Source organism: Solanum verrucosum, unplaced genomic scaffold (genome assembly GCF_900185275.1).
Source record: "Solanum verrucosum unplaced genomic scaffold, falcon-dt-bn FXZP01000262.1, whole genome shotgun sequence".
Taxonomy (NCBI): domain Eukaryota; kingdom Viridiplantae; phylum Streptophyta; class Magnoliopsida; order Solanales; family Solanaceae; genus Solanum; species Solanum verrucosum.
This window is the reverse complement of record NW_026020366.1, coordinates 729,577-753,516: the sequence shown is the minus strand read 5'-3', so window position 1 is coordinate 753,516 and position 23,940 is coordinate 729,577. Positions and strand designations below refer to the sequence as shown.

Here is a 23,940-nt window from a genome sequence, read left to right as displayed (position 1 = left end):
ATGGAAGAAAAGAGATAAGGATATTAAAACTCTCAACAACCTTACTATTCAACATACTATCCCCCACTTAAGAGTACCAACTAAGGCTAACATGAAAAACAATATAGGAACCTTAACAAAACATTCACAACTATAAGGAACCAACAACATACCGGTGTCTTCATCCGGATGAGCTCTTTTGTCCTTGTTAGCTTGAAGCACATATAGACGGTTTCTCTTTGAAGCATTAGGATCCAGGCCATCGAGAGAAGCTTGTTTGGCCTCCCTTCCTTTGGCCGTAAGAGTATGACAATTTCTCACTTTATGATCACGTTTTCCACAACCATAGCACCTACTAGTACCGGCTAGGCACTTCCCAAAATGCTTTTTTCCACAATTATGGCAAGTAAGTTTAGAAAATGGAGGTTCACTTCCTTTCTCTTGATTAACCCTAGGAGTGCTTGAGAAATCTTGGTTTGGAGCTCTCTTTTTTAACCTTGGTTGACCTTGCTCATCGGGCTAGACCTCTTCAACTCCTTATTCTTCCTCTTAAGTTTGGACTCCTCAATAAATTGAGCATATACCATGAGCCTAGAAATGTTCATATCATCATGGAACATTGTCGTACGACGCTCTTCCTCAACTAGGTCGGATATACCCGTAACAAATCGACTCATCTCATCCCTAGGGTTTGACACCAAAGATAGGGCATACTTATACAATTGGGTAAATTTCAAAGAGTACTCTTGAACATTCATGTTACCTTGCCTAAGATTGATAAACTCCTCCATCTTAACTTCCATCTTCTCACGGGGAAAGAACCTACCAAGGAATGCTTCCTTGAACAATTTCCAATCTATATGCCTCGCTCCTATCGGCCTATTACCCTTCAATTGAGAGAACCAAATTCGGGCAACGCCCTTCAATTGATAGGCGACAAGTTCCGTTTTTTCTATAGAAGTCACCCTCATAGCATTGACTACCTTATACACCTCATCCAAAAACTCTTGGGGATCCTCTCTCACCTTGGAACCAAGAAATACCGGAGGATTCATCCTCACAAAGTCTCTCAACGTAGAAGCCATAGTACTCACCAAAGGATTCACATGAGCTTCAACACCCCTATTAGCTTGAGCCGTCATAGCTTGGGCTTGAGTAGTTACGGCTTGAGCCATCATCAAAAGAGTCAACCTAACTTCCTCATTGGTGATGGCTGGGGGATCCATCGAAACTTGATTACCTAGAGGAACTTGGTCACCTTGAGACCTTGGGGAGGAACTCCCTCATTCACATTCTCCTCTTTCATTCTCTTTGGGTTAGCCCTTGTATTCATATCTTATAAACACAAGAGAAGGGTTAGGAAAATGACACTTAAAAAGCTAAACTCTAAGGCACAAATTCAATAATAATGAAAGAAGTGTAACTTCCTAACGTCCTATAGCCTCTCACTCATAGATATATCGCGACTCACACCGATGAACAAGACTCTACTAGACGTGGCTTGTGAGACATCAATCCTAAAAATCATTCCCAAAACCTTATGCTTTGATACCATGTTTGTCACGACCTGAGCCGATACCCCGAAAGCGACACGGCATACAAGACACCGAAAAGTCTCATACAAGCCTCATAGCATTCATAACATTCGATATAAGAAAAATGGTACAAAATTAAAACTTTTCTTTAAATCCATACAATCAAAACTTCATTTAAAGCAGCGGAAGTCTACTAGTCTCACATGGCCATCTAAATAATGTCTTTGAAACAAAGTAGGGTCACGACCCTTTACAATCGAAAACCTTAACAAAAGTCTAATACAAAGAAAGACATGAAATATCAAGTATTTGTCCTCGAATCCATGAGGACATACCAATAGTCTTGGAAGAACTCAATCAAAGCTTCAACTAGAGAGAATCAACTCAAATGTCGAAACCTACACTTGTAGTAAAATAGAAGAAATATGGGTTAGCACAGTTAAGTACTAAGTATGATAGTCATGCAAAAATCATGCTTAAAACAAACATTTTATTTGAAAGTCATGTTTTTATGCCAATTTGAGAAAACTTCATGCACATAAGTATAAGAGGCAAAATATACACACATAACCAATATACAAGTCATTTCTTCACATTAGAACATAATCAACCATATAAGACATTTAATTACATTAATCTTTCACCTCAAGCAACCCCAAGCTATACCATGTACAATGAATGAATAGCGTCTCATACCACCATCCACACTAAGTACCACATCAAGGCCACCAAAAGTGAACTTACCATTCATCATTTCTATCTTTACACAATACTCATACATAAGAAACATAAAAATTTCATAAGTCATGACAAGGAAGTAACTCATAATACAATCCAAGTATAACATGCATCATTACATTTAAGCATATAAATCAACATTCTTCATTTGCTTCATTTAGAGCACTTTCATTCATTAGTCATTAAGATATTAGAGAACTCAATATGACCCTCTCAAAGCCTACTCGTGCAATGCATGGATAGCATCCCATACTACCACCCACACTTCATAGAACTTCTCAAGAAACCATAATGCACATCTCACGAGATGGGAATAAGCATTAACCGACATACACCATGAGAGCAAACCATGAAATTCGGTGTCATATAGCCCCACACCGTGAAGAAGTGGTCTACTTGCCTAAGGTAGGACCGGTAACATTTTAGCTTAGGTAGAAACCTACTAGCTAATATCATATGTGGGCACATAGTTGTGAGATATGAAGATGTTCATTAGACCCTAGCCTAACATTGGGAGAGTTTCCATCTTACCATATACACGCGGTGTTTAGCCTCTATTCTCATAGAGTATTTCATTTTCATTAACATTATTGTACTTGAGAGGGCCACCAACATTAGGCCTACCGACCCAAAGTACATTACACAAAAAAGGGCCACCACCATTAGGTCTACCGATTCAAGGTACATTAAGGATAACTTATTGACTTTCCAAGAAGGGTGCCATCAACATTGGGTCTACCGATCAAGGTTCATCTTTTCACACATGAAAGGGCTACCAACACTAAGTCTACCGATTCAAGGTTTATCATCACATTAGTTTCTAGACTCTTCATGAAAGTCCACCAACACTAGGTCTACTGGCTCAAGACATAGCCTAGAATACTTCATCAATTATTTATGAAAGGAATGCCATTGACCTATCGATTCATATTCATCAAGTCAAGACACATTCATTATGCAAGAAGAGGATGCCTAAGCCTACCAATTCAAGACATGATCTTACATTCAAGGTCACATTCATCAATACAAGAAAATGATGCCTTAGCCTACCAATTAAAGACATGATCTTACATTCAAGGTCACATTCATCAATACAAGAAAATGATGCCTTTGCCTACCAATTAAAGACATGATCATACATTCAAGGTCACATTCATCAATACAAGAAAATGATGCCTTAGCCTACCAATTAAAGATACAACAATCCATATTACTTACATTTATATAAGAATAAGATGTCTAAGCCTACCAATTCAAGATATAACTTCACATTATAGAAACCCTTCACATTCTATCATCATCATTCGTGAGTATTAATTGAGAATATGCTTTCAAACACAACACAATTACAATCTAAATATGATCATAGTTCTTTCATTGAGATCACACACATATACTTTACATCATAGTCATACATAGATCCTTCATGAAATTGCCTTCCAAGGCTATACATCAATCACAACCCAAACACCTAAGATACTACGATAGATAAGGGAATTAACATGATTCAATATAAACATAAACAATTCAACATCCATTCATGATCAATCAACCCAATTCACATACTTCCAATTTAGGATTTGGGGGGTAAACATGAGTTCATAGGATAAATCATCTTAATTCACCATTAATTCAACAATTCCATCTTAATTCATCATATAAAACCTTTTGAAAACTATTTGAAATTGAACCCATGCATAGATTGAAAGCTAGGGTTTTTGGAAGAATTTGGAACTTGAAATCATCTTTGAAATTGGCTCCTTGAAAGAAACTAAGTCAAGGATGAAGACTACCATACCTCTTAGGGAAGAAATCCACGAAAATTGCTTGAAAAAGATGAAACCTTGAACTTGAGAGCTTGAATCCTTCACCTCCAATAAAGGTTTCTAAAGAGAGAACTTTTGGAGAGGTTTTTAATTTGTGTTTTGAAATAATGAGTTGAAAATAGTGTTTTAATACTTAAAAGACCCTTAAAATACATTAATAAACCAATTATAACCGTCCACCAACTAAACTAACTTAATTAGCAATTTACCAAACCACCCTTCAACTTGGCCAAAAGTTGGCAGAAACAGGTGTGACCTACGACCCCTAACCTACAGACCGTAGGTGGGGTGACACCCCGTCTTGCTGGTCCATGGTTTGGGTGTGGGGTCCCTAAAAGAGGCCTTGACCTACGGAGGCCATCCACGGGGAGTGGATGGACCTACGGGTCGTAGGTCATCACATTTTGGGCAATTTTTGGTTTCTTTGGGGTCTTGGGGGTTAGGCTTTAGGGTCCCCCTCAAGGACCCTTAGTTGGTCTTTGGGGGGTCGTACTTTGACGTTTAACCCCTAAACCCCTCAACCATAGCTCAGAACAACATTTTACAACTCATAATCTCATACCAAACTCAAAAATAAAATCGTTAGGCTCTAGTTTCACCTATTCATTTTATGGGTCGTTACAAGTCGTGTACTTGAAGTTTTGACCGAAGTCAACTATTCAAACTTTAGAATCGAAATTCACACAAAAACTTAACGAACGACCAGGTGACCAAACTCTTAGTCCTAGCAAGTCACAAATGACTTAGGGTCGCTATTGAAAATCTCTATGTCAAAAATATCAAAAAACAAAAAAAGACCTAAAGAGTCATTACAAGTTGATGAGATATTGAGATTATAAGATATTTGGTATATGAACTGTGAGTCCCCATGGATCTTTGTCTTGGGAGCTAAGGCACAACGAGGTGTATACAACAGGTGTGCGACAGTTTTGTATCACCACATCATTATCATATGCATTGCATTGGTTAATCTTATTTGTCGGTGTAATTAACTTCTCGATTTTGAAATTTGTGTGTAGAGTATTTGTTTACTTTAGTCACGCCATTCATATATATATATATATATATATATATATATATATATATATATATATATATATATATATATATATATATTTGTGGCACCGATGCCGATGTGAGACTTTTCTGTGTGCAGGTGGAAGCTCTCCGTTGGCACCGATGCCGATGCTAGACTTTTATGTATGCAGGTGGAAGCGCTTCGTTGTTTATTTTATAAGTAATGGTTTTCTACTTTACTCAGTCGGCCTAACCTATTGAGTACAAGTGGATCGTACTCACCCCTTCTTCTGTAAGCTTTTGTTGCAACTATTAATATGAGCGGTACTCTAGACAGTTGATTGATAGTGTTGGGAGAGTTGCTTTCGAAGTTATGGCGAGATCTTGCTTTCGGATCATCATTTTGGTGCTTCGCCTTTCATTTCAGTTTTATGTATATTTCAAAGGCAAGTGATGTATTTCAGATTCAACTATTGTATTATAATGTTCTTTAATGCTTATGATACTAGGTTTTGGGAATTCCTTATTGTATCTCATTTTTTCTTTGTTTATGGTTTGACTTCGTTCTAGAGGTCTCTCATGTCTATTTATCTCATCTTTGCTTCGGCTTACGCATCAGGCTTGGGGTTAGGATGTGTGCCATCATGACCTCAACTTTTAGTCGTGACACGATCCTATCTGTCAAAACTTTGAATTAAATAAATATAAAATTATTATTTTTATTTAATAAATTAATAAATTATCAAACAAAATGACTGATAGGGTCGGATTGATAAATTTTTTTAATGAATACGTACCTTGCCCATTAAATTATCCATTTTATCCGAATAAAAATTATTTGAAAAAATACACATGGTTTATAAAAAATAATTTCAAAATAAATGAAAATATAGAAATTGAGGAATACGATCGGTTTCTCCTCGATTTCTTTGACGGATCGAATGCCTCAATTTCTCTGAATCGGTTATTGAGTTGTTTTTAATAGTAATACTAGAGATTGAAATTTAATTAAGATTTCAATCACTAATTGTGGGTTTCCACTCTCAAGTATTGTTTAAAAACTAGATGATGTTCTTAACTTAATTTATAATTTTTTTATTTCCTTTCCTTGCCCAACTTTTAAAATAAAGTTAAAAATAAATAAAGGTTTGAGATGACTTGTGGTGGAGAATTATTAAACGAAAGCAACTCTTTTTGAAGTCAAATTTGAAATCGCCCATTTTAGGTTGCCTTTTCGAAATTTTCAATGTTCAATAAATTAATCACTTCAATTCAAAATTTAGCTATTAAATATTTAGGGGCATATAATCATAAAATCATTTTTTTTTAGTTAAAAAATCATTATTTCAAGAAATTTCAAAAACAATAAAAAATTATTTTTTAATTTTTTTTCATTATATATTATTCACAAATTTTTTTATAATTCTAATTTATTTCATTCTCAAATTCAATTCTAATTTTCAAATATAACCTTTTACGTTAAAAATAAGAACTATTTTCTAATATTCTTACGATAAAACAACTATTTTATTAAAATAAAACAAATAGGATTTACAAAAAAACACGAGACAAACAAAGTTGCGTGCGTGTCTTTCGTATGTTCACTTTCGTCGGCAGACGCGTGGCATCTTTTGGGACCCACATATAATCAGTCTAATTATAGTATTTTATTTATTTTATGAATATTTTTCCATTTAAAAGTGAAGTGGAGCCCATTTGTTAGGTGATTTAAGATTTAAGCATAATTAACTTTAATTAAGTATATTCAACTGCCTAACTAATTGGCAATTCTAATTTCTGCCGTTACACAACTAACACAAAGTAATATAGAAAATGACTTTGTTATTAATTGTTAATAATAAAATTAAAGTACTCTATTTGAAAAAAAAAATGTTATTAGATTTAATGTTGCTATAGATTTTAACCGTATCTATAAAAAGTGCTAAAATGTAGTACTTGCTGCTAAGCTACTTCCCTCCGTCCAACAGTAGTTGTCCACTATATTATTTTGGAATGTCCAACAATTCTTTTCTATTTTATGAAATTAAGATAATTTTACATTTTCTAATTTACCCTTACCATTAATTATAGTCATTTCCATATTAATTGAATTGTTGAGACATTTTTCATTTTTCAAATTAACTTAATTGTTCAATTTTCAAGCCTACTTTTAGAATGTTTTTCCAATTTTACCCTTCATTAGTTAGTATTGGAATTAGTTATTAATTAATGTTTAGTTATTTTAATCATAATTTTGATAATAATTAATAAGGGTAAAAATGGAAAGTTATGCCTAATTTATGTCTTAATCTTCTTTTCTTAAAGGGTGTGAAACACCTCAACAATTCAATTAATATGAAATAGAGTGAATATTTATTATATTCAAAGGGTGATATAGTAAAATTACTCCTATGTTTATAATTTCTTAAAAAAGTGTGCAAAGTCAATATTGGACAAATATTAATAGATAGAGGAAAAAATATCATTAATTAATTACTGCTAAATATCATTTTTGATGTATTGCTTCTCGAACGTTAAATGACTATTTTGTTATCTCTTCAATTCATATATAGTTTTGAGTCTACAGAAAAGTAATTAGTTTAACGAAAAATAATTTATAATGCAACCTGTTAGTCACGAGTACTGTCAGTTTAATATTTTTTTATAGAAAAGTTGTACTGGATGTTTTAACCAATACGAACTTATTTGACTAATTGTCTTCTTTATATTTGCTAATTAAATATTACATATTCTCATATTAATGTTGAACAATTAAAATTAAACTTCATTGATTTGGTAAATATTTAACTATAAGTGGTACAACTAAGCTACATAGCTTAACCATAATTGCTTAGCTTATTTTTAGTAAAAATAAAAATCCTCATAAAGAGAAACAGTTGTCAATAATAAATTTTATGGCCCAACTTTTAATTTCTTTCCAATTACGATTTCATTAATTTGACATTTCTGGAATATTCATTATGTTAACTCTTGTTTATTTTAATTAGCATAATTAATTCGGGCTCAAATAAATTTATACATGCTGATTGAACTAATTAAGAGCTTGTTGGATGACTTGTCAATATGTTGAAAAGTCATATCCGTTCTAAAATATAAGTAAGTATAATAAATAATAAGTAACATATTCTTTTAATTTGTATATGTTTATATTATACTAGTTTGAGCGGCAAATAAATTGCATTCATGAAGAATATGGTACTTTATAATTTAAGGGTATAAAGACATCATTCACTTTTGATTTTTGAAAAATAATAATAAAAAGTATGTACTATATAAAATGTGATAGCGAGAAAAAGATATTTAGTAGTTAATATAAAGGTACATGCAAAATAATATTTAGGATAAACACTTTCCTCTTTCTTTTCTATTAGCTCAAAATATTTTTTACTTTTTTCAAAATATTATTTGGGAAAAAATTTCGGACATAGATTTATTACAATTTTTTGAAATTCATGTCCATACAAAACTTGATCAAAATCATTTTTAATTAAAAAATAATAATTTAAATTCGAAATGACCAAATGACCTCAAATTACTTCCTATATTCCTATGCAATGATGGCGATGAACTACTTGGGATCAGTAGAATTCGAAAACTACAAAACCAATTGATTTCATATCGAGAACAAGATTCATAACAAAGACCGCAATAATTTGAAAGATATCTTGAGAAAAGATTTTAGCATAATTATATCTTATATGCACCCAAGTTTATTTGAAATATTCTAATAGTGTAACATCATCGACTTTTTGATAAAAAGAGGAATATGACTTTATTTTCTTGTTTCAGAAATAAGTGGCTCACAGAAAATGAAAAGAAATATATTATATTTGATCTCTAAGTCCGTATATAATATCATGAGAGGATCATCACTGGTAGAAATGACATAATGTTAATTCATATCCAAATGATCAAGGAAACATCAATATGTACATTCACTATGATTTGGTCATTTGACAAAACAATTTATTCGATCAAAATAGTAAAACTGAATGCAATAAAGAATCAAACACATGTTTTCTTTTAATCACTCTATCAAGACATACACTCATAAAGGGTCTCGAGATTCTCAATTTCATTTTTTTAGTGTATAGAAATAATGCGAGAATGGAGGAAGATCAAGCTTAGTCACTAGTAGAGCAAGTCTTTTCCACATGTTAAGTTGAATATGAATAAACAAATGCAACCTTAACTAGAGAGATCAACCTACGCCTTTGAGTTGAGGCTGCTGGTGACACAAATTAACTAATTCATGATCAACATTTTTTTTTCAAAAACAAAACAAATACGGCACTTTTCTCAAAAGTATCAGAGAAAGTACTTTCTAGTTAGATTTTCACCAATAAAATGAAAGTACCATCTTATTTTTTTTAATTTTTTCTGTCAGCTAGAAGAAAAATTAAATCTTAAAGAGTCCTTCTTTATTTTACTATGTTAGAGGGTGAAGATGAAGAGGAAGAAGGGAAGGAGGGAGGGTTACATAGAACGACAAAGTGATTTATGATTGAATCTCAAATATATTCTCATTATTTGGTAGATACAACTACATGACGTATTTCAGATTCACTATGAGCTTTGGTAACAACTGTAGGAGATGTGATGTTTATACACTCATTTCAAGGGGGGCAACACTTCTTAGGTTAGGCCTCACATTTCTCCTATATACCATGTTCATATGGTGACCTGATGTTCTACATGAATCCACATTTAAAGAATATCATATCAAAGTCATACAATTTGGACCTTGATATAGTTCAATTTTGTTTATCGTATCAAAAGTAATGTTCTTTTTTGCTTCTTTTTTTTTTGGGGGGGGGGGGGGGGAGGGGATTCTCATTCTTATTTAGACCTACAACAAAGATCAGAGCTATTTGGTCCCTAAAAGGAATTGCAGTTTTCTATCCTTGGAAACTATCTTTCTTAATATTATTATTCTCCTTTCATATGAAGTTGTTGTAACTTGAGATCATCATCTTATATGCACAGGGAAGGAAAAACCAACAATTTACACTTTAATAGCTATTATTTTACTAACTTTAATATTCACAGGCTTTTAAGGATAAAATATCCTTGAGCATTTTTCACTATTTCTAATAGTATTTAAGGTTCTACTTTTTATTAGCAATTGATTTGCGTATGCTTATAGGTATTGTCTTTTCAGAGGACACTAACAGAGGTTTGATGTTTCAAAAATCAACATTTTCTCCAATTTCTCTTTATTAAAAAAGTCGTTTGTCTAATATAATTAGATTAAGATCATAAAAATAGAAGCTTATATTATAGCTAAATCCGATTCAGTAAATAGAGTATGATAATAACATTATGAAACTGAATTTATATAGCAAAAGTAAAGTTACTGATACATCTTCTAGTTTACGATAATAACATTATGAAACTGAATTTATATAGCAAAAGTAAAGTTACTGATACATCTTCGAGTTTATTCTTATCCATTAAATTTCAAACAATTTTTTTTTCTGTGTATCAGAGTTGAGTGGGACATGCAATAAGAGGATGAAAGGAAGAGTAAAGACAAAACGAAAGCAAGAATTTCGATATCTTACTTTACTAATTTCATTTACTATAAGTTCCTAATTTTCCATTTAAAAATATTAGAACACATAAAAGAGACTTTTCAATGATAATTTTCTTCCTGAAAAAAAAGAAGAAAATTTCCTAAAAAAGAAAGAAAGATAAATTACTTCACTTCTAAAAAACCAAATAAGCTAACGAAAGACTATTAAAAATTCTTAAATTAATACTCTTTCTGTCTCAATTCACGTGACATTATTTAACTTGACACAATTCATTTTAAAAAGAAAAACTTTTTAACTTAATGATCTAAAAACAAATCTTAAAAATTTAGATAATTATAAATCATTTCATAAAAAAAAAATTTAAATTCATTTCAATAATAACAAAGATGTGATTCATTTTGAAAAGAAATACCAAATAAATTGGAATAGGGGCAATATCAATTTCATACCTAAATCACTAGATATTCCTATTACTCCTTTTAGATTAAAAATCCTTATATTCACTCTCTAGAAAACAAACAAAAAAAAAGTAAAAATATTACTTATTTTAAAAAAAATAATTACTACTACGGTAAATACTCTTTCATCCTTAATCAAGAGGTCTCATGTTCGAGTCTCCTTTGTTAGGGAGCATATTATCCCTAATGTGAAACTTTTCGATGTGAATCTAAATTAAGTCGAACTCCAATATAAATACCGAACATCGGGTGAGAAACAAAATAAATAAATAAATAATTACTACTACAAGTTAAGTATCCTTTGGGAGTTAGCAGCTACCAAACAAATACATGTAAACAATACTTACATGTATATATGCCTAGGAAACAGAGCCCTACATGCCAAACCCCACCCCCATTTGGTACAAGGTGGGGGGGCCTTTTTTTTTTCTCTTCAACTTTTTAAAAAGCATTCAAAGACCATCTTCCTCTCTCTCTACTCCTTTCTATATTTTCCAAATATAAACTCTTTAACTTTCTCTCTCTCTCTTCACATTTTCTGTCTGGAAAACATCATCAAAAACAAGACTTGCCTCTTCTTGCTACACAACCAATTCAAGAATCCATTTTTTCCAACTTTTTTAGAGGACCCAAAACTTCTGTTTAACTCATTTTTCTTTGTATGATATGTGAGTGTCTACAATCTTTCTATTTTTTTTTTGTGTGTTGTATGTTGTTACTGTACTTTTTTATATTTGTGGTTTTGTTTCTCTCTTTTTGTTGAGTTTAGCGTATTAACTTCTTGATTCTGTTAAGAACTTTCCATTCTTGGAATTTGCAACATTTCTCTAGCTATATGGAACAATTTTTCTTGATATTCTTGGTATCCTATGTTAATTAGTTGACTTGGGTATGAGCTTTTGAAGGGTTTTGATCTTCTGGTCAATAATTTTCATGGATTTTGTTGTTTTAGCCATGGATTGCTCTAAAGTTGATATCTTTAGGCTGTTAGTTTCTAGTTTTAGGTATAAAGTTTTGATTTTTACTCTTTAAATTTGGATTAATTTGGTAATGTAGGTTACTTTTCTGTTTGGTGGATAGAGACCTCCATGATCTTTAGGTGAAAAAGTATTTTTACTCTTTAAATTTGGATTTATATGGCAATGTAGGTAAATTTTCTGTTTGGTGGATAGAGACATCTATGATCTTTAGGTGAAAGAGTTATGGTTGACGGTGCAGATTTTTTTCTCTTTTTGTGTTGTGTGAGTTTTAAGGTAGATAGACCATATGTGACTGTTTTTGGAAGATTATGGTTAATTGATTAGGGACTTTTGATGTAGATAATTTGGAGTTATGACAAGGGTAACCCTTGATTTTGGAGATACAATGCAAAGGGATGCTGTTCCTCCTGTATCAGCAGATGTGATCTTCCCATCTAGTCGCTTTCCAAATTACAAAATTGGACCTAACAATCAGATTATGGAGGTCAAGCAGGATTCTAAGGCACTTACAATGAAAGAGGTGGTTGCTAGAGAAACTGCACACTTACTAGAGCAGCAAAAAAGGCTGTCTGTTCGCGATCTAGCCAGTAAATTTGAAAAGGGTCTGGCTGCTGCTGCCAAGTTGTCTGATGAGGTAACACCTTAATTATGCTTTGGTATTTCCACTACTCTTGAATGGCTAGTTCCATTGTCCTAACACAGAAGTTGCCTTATCAGCCAATTACCCCTGTGATAATCTAAAATCAATGAAGGGATAAGTCAGGAACATGGAATAGGGGAAATCTTAGTAATTTAGTTGGTTGGCTACCAATCCCCCACCTTGTAATCCCCTCCCCCTCCCCCTACCCCCCATTTATTTAAAAAAAGAAAAGGAACATGGAGTATCTTTCCTTTTTTGGCCAACTCCCGGCTTGTAATGTTGAGTTTGTATTAAAGAAGTGAATTTTGAATTTTTGATACATAGCCTCTACCTTTAAAGTGTTACATCATTTACTCCATGCAAGACACCATTCTTTCAAGGCGAAGAGGATGATTTTATTGAACAACAGTAAAGGCTCTATAGTGATAAAAATATCTTATATGTGGGCTCCAGGCAAAAATGAAAGATGCAGCTTCACTGGAGAAGCATGTGCTGTTAAAGAAGCTCAGAGATGCTCTTGAAGCATTGAGAGGACGTGTGGCCGGGAAAAACAAGGATGACGTGGAGGAAGCTATTGCTATGGTTAGTTTTATGTCATTTACAAGCTTTCTTTTTCTTGTTCAGTATTCCCTTTTTGAGTGATATTGTTATTGCAAGATGAATATTCATGCAAGGAAAGAATCTGAAAACCTACTTTCTAATGTTATGCATGCAGCAAACTTGCTGTGCTTACTTCCTGTAACATTGGGTAAAAGAATATGCTACTTATAAATGCTTTGCACGTCGCTGCTGATATAGCCCGTGATATTTAGAATTAGCAGAAATAATATTGTGTACCAAATAAAGTATATGTGCAAATGAAGACTGCCATTACTATTTATGACACCAGAGACAGTTTGTACCATACTTCCATATTTTGACCCCAGCATCGTCAGTTTTCTGCTGACTTTCTGGTTTTGAACTGAAATATCAAATTGTCTGCATGATTACTTATATTGTTATATGTGATTTTGTGATTAAATTGTTCGTGCTGATATGTTCTTGGAATCCAACCAATTTGCATATTTGACTGAGAAGCCTAATAAGAGAGTGGGTCCACCAGACTAGAGGAAGACAAAGAGTATTCCTAGGCTTTTCAGGAATTGGTATTATTGAAGAAGCTCGTTAATCTTTATACTGGAATGAAATGGGAAAAACACAGAAGATTTGACCCAAAATAACTTACTGATACATCCAACGCCAATGATCAGTGTCTAGAATGTGAACTTCGATGTCTTCAATCTACTGACTAGGCTGCTATCCTTGGTTTTGCATGGACTTGTATTACTCTGGACTCTAGATTTGGCTGGAGAAGGAAAGAGAAATACATGTGAGCTAAGAGCTTTGTTTACAACGAATACGAGCTTGCTTGGACCAAGAGTGTGCACTTCTTGGCTGTTGTACTTGGGATATGACCTTAAATTTTCATGTACAGGATATTCCCACTAAATTATTGGTCCAACTAAAAAACTGATGCATAATCTTTTACTTTGCAAATCAGAGTGATTAGTCATTGGAGAAGATCTTTTAGAGGCTTCATGCACTATAATGGAATCTGAAATTGTATGATGCAGTTAATAGAAACATGAGGAAAGCTGAAGTTGTTAACTAGTTCAGATAATCTCAAGACCCTTTAATAAGTGCTTATAGAACTATCGGGAATTTTCTGTGTCATACTTAACAGTTTGTTTCTTTTCAGGGTTGGGCTCAATGTTAAGAGAACTCTGATAAAAATTAGTCCATCACTTCAGATGCATCTTCCTATGCTGCATGCATCTCTCTTAAAATAAAATTTGTGTGAAGAATATCCTTGTTTATGGCAGTAGTTGCTGTTGAAAATGTCATATTTCCCTCCATCTTATCAGTAAATTGTTGTTATGTTGAATCTTTTACAGGTTGAAGCTTTAGCAGTACAATTAAATCAAAGGGAAGGAGAACTGATTCAGGAAAAGACTGAAGTGAAAAAGCTTGCAACGTTTCTGAAGCAGGTAAAACATAGTATGTCTTAGAAGTGGTCTTGTGTTCATTCTATTACAAACTCTGAATAGAACTTTACCGAGTTGATGTACTTTCTTGATTGTAGGATGCTTATTTTGTTTGTTGGTGCAGAAATTTTTCTGGTAAATGGCATAATCAATAAGAAAAGTAGTGCTTTCTTCCGTTAGAGGAGCTTCTTGAAGCTATGCTCATACAGAATTTCTTTAGTGTCTTATTTAAAAAGATTTCTTGAGTCTTTTTTGTCTCTACTGGAATTTGAACCCTAGTGTCATGTCTCGGTACTTTGTCATACCACTTGGGCATAAAATTAAAGCATAAGTGGCTAATCTAGAGTCTTGGAGAGGTTTGGAGAAGACTCAAGAATACTCGAGAAGAATTCTTGGAATGCCTTAGACATCTCTAGACTTGTAGAGACTTCTAGAAGAGGGGCCTATTTGTAAATATGCAGGGACTTGTGTAGCAATTTTTATTTGCACTTTAGCCCCTAGGTGTGTAGTATAAATAGATGGACATTCATTTGTAAACCTAGCAAAAGCAAGCAATCTTCAAGCAATACAAAAGCCTCCTTACAAACTCTTGTGCCTTTCTTAAGTTGTCGAGTGCTGCACAGAGTGTTTAGTTGAAGTCTAAGTCCGTGACACTAGTCACCAAAGTTTGCACCCACTTCATTGACCATTAGGTCATACCTAGGGTGCTAATCTAGAAGCAATTTCTAGGAATAACTAGAGACTGTTTTTATCCTTATGAGTTGTCCTGGTTAGATTACTAAGTTTGAATTTGAACTATTAATTGAAACTCCCCTGAGCTTCTTTTAGTAAATTTCTCTGATAAGTGAGCTTGTTAAGTAATTGCTCCAATTGATGGTCTATTGTTGTAATCACATTGATAAGTTTGTTATAAAAACAAATTAAATAAAAATTATAACAACTTAACCTTTTAGTGAAGCGGTTTACATTATTTAACATGGTATCAGAGGTCTTGAATTCAATCCTTGCTGCCATCGTCAATAAATATTTCAGTGAAATTGACCCAAGTTAAAGAAAAGGCCTGTATATGATGAGGTGCAAATATAATACAGATAAATAAAAGTGTCTTAACTTCTAACTGGTTAAGTTTTTAGATGAGACGGTTCACACAATTTAACAAGTTATTTATGTCAAAAATAACAATATATGCGGTTAAATCTTATATGATTTAAATTGTGTAACTTCTCTATTTTGAGATTTAAGGACAAAGCAATGTGCATTTTACATATTTGGTACATAAATTTGTAAGTTGACTGTGTGTTGGAATATTTATTTTACGATAAGTCAATAATTATAGCCATTTGATTGGCTTGAATAACTGTTTTTAACACGCCCTTTTAGACCTATGGTTTTCCAATTATGTTCCTTATCAGATAATCTACACAGTTATTATGTTTACTGTTTAGTTATTACTTGATCAATTTGAATCATAAGTGCGAGATATCTCTCTTGTACAGGCAACTGCTATTCTTGTGACATTCAAAACCAACCAAATGGCCATAGAGTATGTTGAGGCTGAAAATAAAACTATGGGATCAGTTCAAGTTGTAGTTTAATTTCTTGAGTTATCCACAACTTCAATGTGTAGGTCCGGAGTCTTACCACTTTCTCTTTGTCTATCTGATCAATCAGTCAAGTAGACCTTCATCTCAATACTGTGCTGATACATCCCAAATTTCTCTCTTTTCAGTGTTCATTTTACTATTTTTCATTGTTACTCTCACTTTGATTCTGATCATAGACGCAATTTGATCACAGGCTTCTGAAGATGCTAAGAAACTTGTTGAGGAAGAAAGAGCTTATGCAAGGGCTGAGATTGAGAATGCAAGAGCAGCTGTCCAGAGAGTGGAAGAGGCTCTTCAGGAGTATGAGCAAATGTCCGGGGCCTCAGGAAAGCAGGTTTTTCTAGCATTCTGATTGTCCAATTTGGGTTTAATAATGGTGGAATTATTACTCTTTTTCTTTTCATATTCTGCAAATTGATGTTTTTGGTTCTCTGTCTTGAGTAACTTTTCTCTTAATATTGACTTGTTCTGAAGACCCTTGATCTTTTGTGCAGTGTTGTTCTCCCTTAGTACATATTTATGTCATGCTTTGTTCTTGTAAACCTTTTGGTTCTTCAAGCTTATATGCACTATTAGTGGAAACTGGTATCATACGACATACTGTTTTTTCATTTTTGGATGTTCTCTCTTTTGCCAGCTGCTCGCTCTCACTGTATTAAGTTTGTTGGCGTGGAAATGACAACTTTGGTTGTATGCAAAACTTTATTATACTAAAACTGTGACTTATTATCTGTACACTGTTCTATTCCACATTTATTTTGGTTTATTTAAATCTTTATTATAAACAGTTTGTTTTGAGCCCACAACATTGTATCTTTATCATGCTAACCTAATATATTTTGCTGGATTTTAGGACATGGACGAATTGATGAAGGAAGTTCACGAGGCAAGGCGAATCAAAATGCTACATCAGCCTAGTAAGGTATCTGCATGACTCTTTCTACTGTGATGTTGCATTAATTCTGTTTAAGATTTCGTCAATGTTTCTTTATTTTCTCTATTTGGTTAATTATTTAATCTTGGTCATATATCTGCTTATGCTACATGTGTTGTTGGACATGTGTATATTTGTAAACAGGAATTCTTAGCCTTGGGAAGCAACCTTTTACGGATCCTTAATACAACTTCTTAAAATCAAGTAATAAAGTTTTAGTAAACAAATGGGCAAAAACCTTAATCATAACTTTATATAGAATTTTTTGTGCTTTTGGTCCCCATGATGTCACAACATTCATATTTTAGCCTCTACAATCTGAAGCTTAGTCTTTATGTTATCCAAATTCAAAAGAAACCAGCCAAAGATAATAAAGAAGACTTCCAAATGATGCTACTTTCAAGATGAAACTTTTTATTTATTTGAGAACACATGAACTATTTACTTGAATGAAGAAACCACAGCTGGTCACACTTCCCACCAGCCACACTTTCTCCTTTCTTGTCCAGCCAGCTAACACCTCTCCTTACCATCTTTCAATTCTTTCTATTTCATTTATTCAAGAAAAAGTTAAAATTCAGGATTACCATCACATTTTAATGAATTGAGATGATTTTGCTAATAATTTACTAAAACAACTACATCGGGAGAATTGAAGATCAAGTATGTTACTTCCAGAAATTGTTAGGGATACAAACCAAGTTTGCCAGTACCAGAGGAAGCTAAATCACAAAAGACTCATCTAAGTTGTATGCTTTTGGAAATTTTGAACTGGAAACTTCTTTAGAGTGCTTAGGTGCGAGTTAGTAGTTTCTCTGATTGACAAAAACATAAATGAGGTTTTATTGTGGACAATATTCAAGAAGCTCCTGTGTATATGAGTTTAGTGTACTAAGATAAGGTAAGTTTTAACTATGTGAATAAGGACAGTTATTAACTAAGGAAAATTACCAAAATAACAAGATTCATAATAATGAGAGTGTTGGAAAGAATAGACGATACGATTAACCTAAACATGTAGTATGATTTAGAATAATATAACATGTAACAAAATACATTTGATTTTCGACTTAACTAATACATAATGGAAAGAATATCCCATATGATTAACCTAAATATGTAGTATGATCTAGAACATTCTGATGTGTAACTTAATAAATTCTCGACTTTCGACATAACTAATACATGAATCCCGCTGACAGGTCATGGACATGGAGCATGAGCTTCAAGCATTGCGAGTGCAGCTAGCAGAGAAGTGCAAGTATTCAATACAGCTTCAGAAAGAGGTATCTGCAATACCTAGTTCAAAAGTATATGCATGTATCTGTTAATGCTATCTGGTGATACTTTTGAGGACGGTGAATACCGGATTTCGTTGGTGGCACTTGTGTTTATTACAGAAAATGATAAAAAAATTGTTGGTTCTAGAAACTATCCTCAGTTCCACATTCGTCCCAGCTTTTCAGCAGCTTGACAATTGTATCTTTTGAATATATATATGTAACCAAGACAACTGCCATGTCATGAAGAGAAACATGCTTTAAATGAAGATTTTTTTCCTACAAGTGTTTGGACTCAGATAGTTCCTATTTGAGTATAAACAAGCAATAATATGCAGTCAGATAGCCATTAAATTGGCGTGAAGTGATGACATGCATCTGGAGGCAGGACAATAGAACAAAATATTGGGGAATTATCATCATGTTTAGTCTTTGAATAGTATCTTGGATTCTTTTGGAAGTGAATATTGTCATGTTTCTTTTTGGAGGCTGTTGCCTTTTCACATTGTTTTTTGCTTGATTTTGGTGCTGCAGCTTCCAAAAGGTGTTATATGTCTCTGCTCTTTGTTTTATATATTTTTCATTGATATATTCTTTTGACTATCTAATTTGTCGTTTATGGTGTAAAATTAAGTAATAGACTTATCCAGTAACACATGCTTAAAGATATTAAGCTGTGTAATCTTGGGAATCAAATGCATATGGTTTTGACTGAAAATGAGAATGACTTTAAGAAACACTGGAAGTCAAAGACATTGATGAGAATAATGTCAATGAAAGAAGTCAAAACAATGTTACTCAAGTCTCGTGTTCTTATTATGTGACCTTTCTCAAAAAGGAATCTCCTTTTCTTATTCTCCCTTGTAAAATTCTCTAAGACGATTTCGGTAAGAATTCAAGTTATGTTATTAAGGCAAAGCTGTAATCTCAGACTAAATAGTTTTGATATACCATTATGTTTGTCAGCTGGCAAGGAAGATGGGTGAGGAAACTGTATCACAATTATATGAATTAGATGGCACGGAAGCCCTGGGTTCATTTTTGCATATCCAGCCGTGTTCTCTTGCTGCTTCAGAACTATCAGAATGTACAATTCAGTGGTATCGCTTAGCGTGTGAAGGCGGAAAGCAAGAACCTATTTCAGGTATCTGAGCTTTAGTTCTTTACATTACATTGTATGTTATGCAGCTTAATTGATATTATCTAGCACATCTTGTGTTGGTCCAGTTACTTGGTGCCTGGTGGTGACTGACAGATTGTTTTTATACTTCTTGGCTGCAAAATTTTGCGATAGAAAATACTTAAGATACTGAAACATCTAGCTGGAGTATTGGGGTAAAATAGTTTTTGGATGGGGTTCTATTAACATTGGAGAAGCTGCTAAATGGACAAACTAATTATATCAAAGTATTTTCATAGAAGACACTAATTTATTCTAAGTATTACTTAATGTCTTCTTTTGTGAGTAATGGTTACCATTTACAAAACAAAAGTCTTGTTTCATAAGTTCAATTCAGTAACTAATGACCTCTCAGGGGTTGGTTGGTGAATTTGATTTGGGGGATAAATTTTGTCGGGTGTTTGGTTTGTTTGGGAATCCTTGGATCTGGATCGAGATGACCATTAATATCCCATGATGGGATATTTCAATCCCGTGAGCCCATGGGATTAACAGGTGGTTCACCCCTTCTCCGATGTTTCTCTGTTGCAGCCTAATGCACCTGCGCCTAATCTTTTGAAATGTTTCATTTTCTTGTTGTTTTATACATTTATTTATTTCTGAATTCTACAACTAAAGTTTCGTTTGTAGTCTTGTTAAATATACTTTAAAGTGGCTCATATGTACTTAATACTATATTTTGAACTTTGAAGTCAGATACTTCTTGGTGAACTACCACATATATTTGATGCATTGAGGTAAAGGGAATTTTGTAAAAATGACCCCATACAAAGCTTTTCAACTTGCCTTCACACTGGACAGCCTGTACACGTTGAATCGTCCTACTCCTTTATTATAGTTTTTTATTTGTGAGCATTTTACGTTCATATTTTTGCTTGGTTCCATCTGGTATAAAGGTTATCTATTATCTTCCTCATTTTTTAAGTGACACATGCTTTTGCATTGCAATTTGATGTGTTGTATTAACTTCCCCCCCTTCTGGCACGTGTTCAACAATCCTTATTTCAGGAGCCACAAAACCTGTTTATGCTCCAGAACCATTTGATGTTGGACGAATTTTGCAAGCTGAGATCACGTATGGAGGCCAGACAACATCAGTGACGACTGCTGGTCCTATTGATCCGGGTTTGTTTTGATTCCTTGAAATGTAGTGCTTTCCATGTGCTTTTTAGTTTTAGTATTAACCAACATTAACTTCTGTGGGTCTGATTAGATATTGACTTAGCTGCAAACTAAATCTGCATTTCCATACCTTCATAATGACTGGCAAAGTTTTCCTTTAACAGCTGCAGGCTTAGGGAACTATGTTGAAGCTTTGGTGCGTAGGCATGACATTGAATTCAATGTACGTTCAATTTAAAGTTTGCTCCTTTATTAGGAATTCCTCAATTAAGTTCTCTTTTCATTAATTTACTACTTTTAAGTCTCTTCTGATTGTTCTATATAGCTGTATTGTCTTTACAAGTATGTCTCCACGTCTAACTCTCAGTTCACCAATTTAAATGATCTTTCTGCCTTTTAGTTGTGTAAACCCACCGTCACATCATGTTATGCACAAGCTAATGTAATTAAATAAATGGAAATGTCTCATCTTTAATATCTGAAGCTTGCCTTTTTGGACAAGATCAAATATTAGATGAGGCGGTTACACAATTCAAATGAGGTTGTCCACTGGTTGTATAAAGACTTCCAAAGGGGGTTTATTAAGGGGTTCTCCAGCATTTTCTTTCTCTCATTCTCCTTGTGTTTCGTCTATTTCAATATTACTCCAAAGAATTTAAAAATGATGTCAAAGTAGACAGAGGTCCTATGTTCCAACTGCATCCCTGCCTGCTTATGAACAAGTATTTACATGTTTTTTACGCAAGAATCAGACTCGTATTTAGACATGATTAAATAAATAGAAGTGTCCATCCTCTAATAAATTAAATTATTGGATAAGGCGATAACATAATTCAGCAAAACTATCCAATTTCGACAAGAACATAAACCTGAGAATATATGTTAATAAGAGTAAGATGGATTCCATCTTGGTCTGTTGACGTCATGTCGTAGCTGCATTTGTCTTTCTCCAACTCCTTACTTATATGTATATGTTTATTGGTGATGTTTGTAGGTGGTTGTTGTCCAGATGAACGGAACAGATCATACATCAGAGACTATCCATGTCTTTCACATTGGAAGGATGAGAATGAAACTATGTAAAGGGAAGAGCAGTGTAGCAAAAGAATACTATTCTACTTCAATGCAGGTATTGATAATGCCTACTCCCTTTGCCATTTCTTTCATTTGGGTGTTGTGAGAGCTTATAGAATAACAGAAAGTAAATACCTTCATGTTGTATAACTCACAAGGGATAGGACCGACTGCCCATTGTAGCACAAATAATAGGCCAAAGGAGTACCAATTTACTTTTTGGCTTATTATGATTTGCAAACGTCTGTACTCGGAAAGGGGGTTTATGCACGACAATTTGAACAATTGTCAATGCACTTTCCCAACTAATCTGTTACACTGCCTTTTCACCACAGTTATGTGGCGTCAGAGGTGGTGGGAATGCTGCAGCTCAGGCAGCATTTTGGCAAGTAAAGACTGGACTCTCCTTTGTATTGGCGTTTGAAACGGAGAGAGAAAGAAATGCAGCCATTATGCTGGCCAGAAGATTTGCCTACGACTGCAATGTAAGTGTTAGGGCATTTTCTTTCTTTTGGCTGCAGATGAATATTGTAGCATCATTACATATCATAGTACTTCTTAGACTTATCATTAAACAATTATGTTGTTCTTTTTTTATCCAGTTTGAATGTGAACAATTCTCAATACTAGCTATTCCTATACTCTTTATGTATATTTTTTCGACTTATTTTTATAGGCATTGATATATATATTTATATATAATTTTAACAACCAAATGGAGGGGGACAGAGCCTAACCTCCTTTTACATCTTAGGACAAGAAAGATCCTATCCTATTAAGATTCTGATCCAATGATTTTTACAAAACAAAACTATATTGATGCATTTAAAATACAACTGTTAATGCATATAAAAAAAGTATTCAAGGTGGATCAAATTGCCAGGTATTAGTCTTCTTGGCTCTTCTTCGGAAGGTTGGAAAATCCAATTTATTCATCCTAAGAAGGCATTTAGCACTTCTGGAAGATCAACTTCTTGCAAAAAAATCTTTGGGTCTTGAATTTGAGTGGTATATTTTGCTAGAGCATCCGCCACTTCATTTTCCTCTATAGCAATGTTTACCTGTGATATTTTTGTGTCTAATTAAGAGTTTTATTTCATCAATGATACCTAGAATCCTCCAAAGAGGCATAACAAATGGCCAAATAGTAAAGTTGATCAATCTATTAATGATTTCTTAATCACCGTGTCAAATAGAAAGTGCCCATCTAATGTGGGACGGACGGAGTATTACATATTGTAAGCATCATTACATATCGTAGCACTTGTAAGACAAGTAGTTCCTAGTTTGTCAGTCTTCAGTACATCTATTGTGTAACTTGTGTTGCTTAAATTTGCAGATTATGCTATCTGGACCAGATGATAGAGCCGCTCCTGGATCATAAGAAAGCTACTATAATGAAAAGTTGTAATTATACTGACTCTGATGTATCTATAGGTGTTTTGTAGTAGTGAATATGCAATAGGGTTGATTGTTGAGTGGCATTTTTTCACCGCCTTCTTGTCTTCTCTTTATTTCTATCTTGATAGTAAAGGCATTGTTTTTTTGTGTCCCTAGCTCTATTTGATTGTAATGATTCTTTGCTCCTTGTTTCTTTGTTTTGTCAAGTGATTGTAATTGAGCTCAACATACATTTGATTTTTGAATGGCTTGTAGTGATTATTATTGGCTTATGTTCTTCAAACAACAATCCATTTTTGGTTTGGATGGAATGATTGTATAACTAAATCATGCTGAAATTCCAAAATGACTTTGGTCAAAACTAATTTTTATCTTCCTACAGTCATTTGGTTGGCTATTGAAAGAAAAAGCTTGCATCGGCTTCACCTACTATATAACCAGTCCTATCTCTCTACAAACTTAACGTGGTAGTTTCCCATCACTTTCTATCTATAGATTAAAGCCATCTCTCTGCAACCTAACGTGGTTGATTGTTTCTATAGAGCGACATAGCTCTGTACTTAGATTCTGCATTTGATCGAGATACAACA

At 33.5% G+C, this 23,940-nt stretch overlaps 2 protein-coding genes across 2 annotated transcripts; both read left to right on the top strand.

Moving 5' to 3' along the window:
- The first annotated feature begins 9,616 nt into the window (after nt 1–9,616).
- On the top strand, nt 9,617–10,173 carry LOC125837904 (cytochrome c oxidase subunit 3). The gene is given in 5 exon segments (XM_049516978.1): nt 9,617–9,740; nt 9,743–9,915; nt 9,918–9,960; nt 9,963–10,028; nt 10,031–10,173. Coding segments are annotated over 5 exon segments (549 nt in total).
- A 1,460-nt stretch (nt 10,174–11,633) lies between these two features.
- LOC125837897 (stomatal closure-related actin-binding protein 1) lies at nt 11,634–23,610 on the top strand. Its single transcript, XM_049516968.1, has 13 exons — nt 11,634–11,779; nt 12,431–12,725; nt 13,185–13,313; nt 14,666–14,758; nt 16,553–16,693; nt 17,213–17,281; nt 18,496–18,579; nt 19,540–19,717; nt 20,762–20,878; nt 21,040–21,098; nt 21,870–22,004; nt 22,285–22,434; nt 23,289–23,610. Exons 2-13 carry the CDS (start codon nt 12,444–12,446, stop codon nt 23,331–23,333), a joined length of 1,482 nt encoding a protein of 493 aa, XP_049372925.1. The 5' UTR covers nt 11,634–11,779; nt 12,431–12,443; the 3' UTR covers nt 23,334–23,610.
- The last annotated feature ends 330 nt before the right edge of the window (nt 23,611–23,940 follow it).

What these genes read in the sequence shown, in the direction of transcription:
- LOC125837897 (XM_049516968.1), top strand. Translation starts at nt 12,444, where the DNA reads ATGACAAGGGTAACCCTTGATTTTGGAGATACAATGCAAAGGGATGCT. An exon ending in CAATACAGCTTCAGAAAGAG is followed by an intron (nt 18,580 to 19,539) that starts GTATCTGCAATA and finishes TATGTTTGTCAG; the next exon opens with CTGGCAAGGAAGATGGGTGA. An exon ending in AAAGCAAGAACCTATTTCAG is followed by an intron (nt 19,718 to 20,761) that starts GTATCTGAGCTT and finishes TCCTTATTTCAG; the next exon opens with GAGCCACAAAACCTGTTTAT.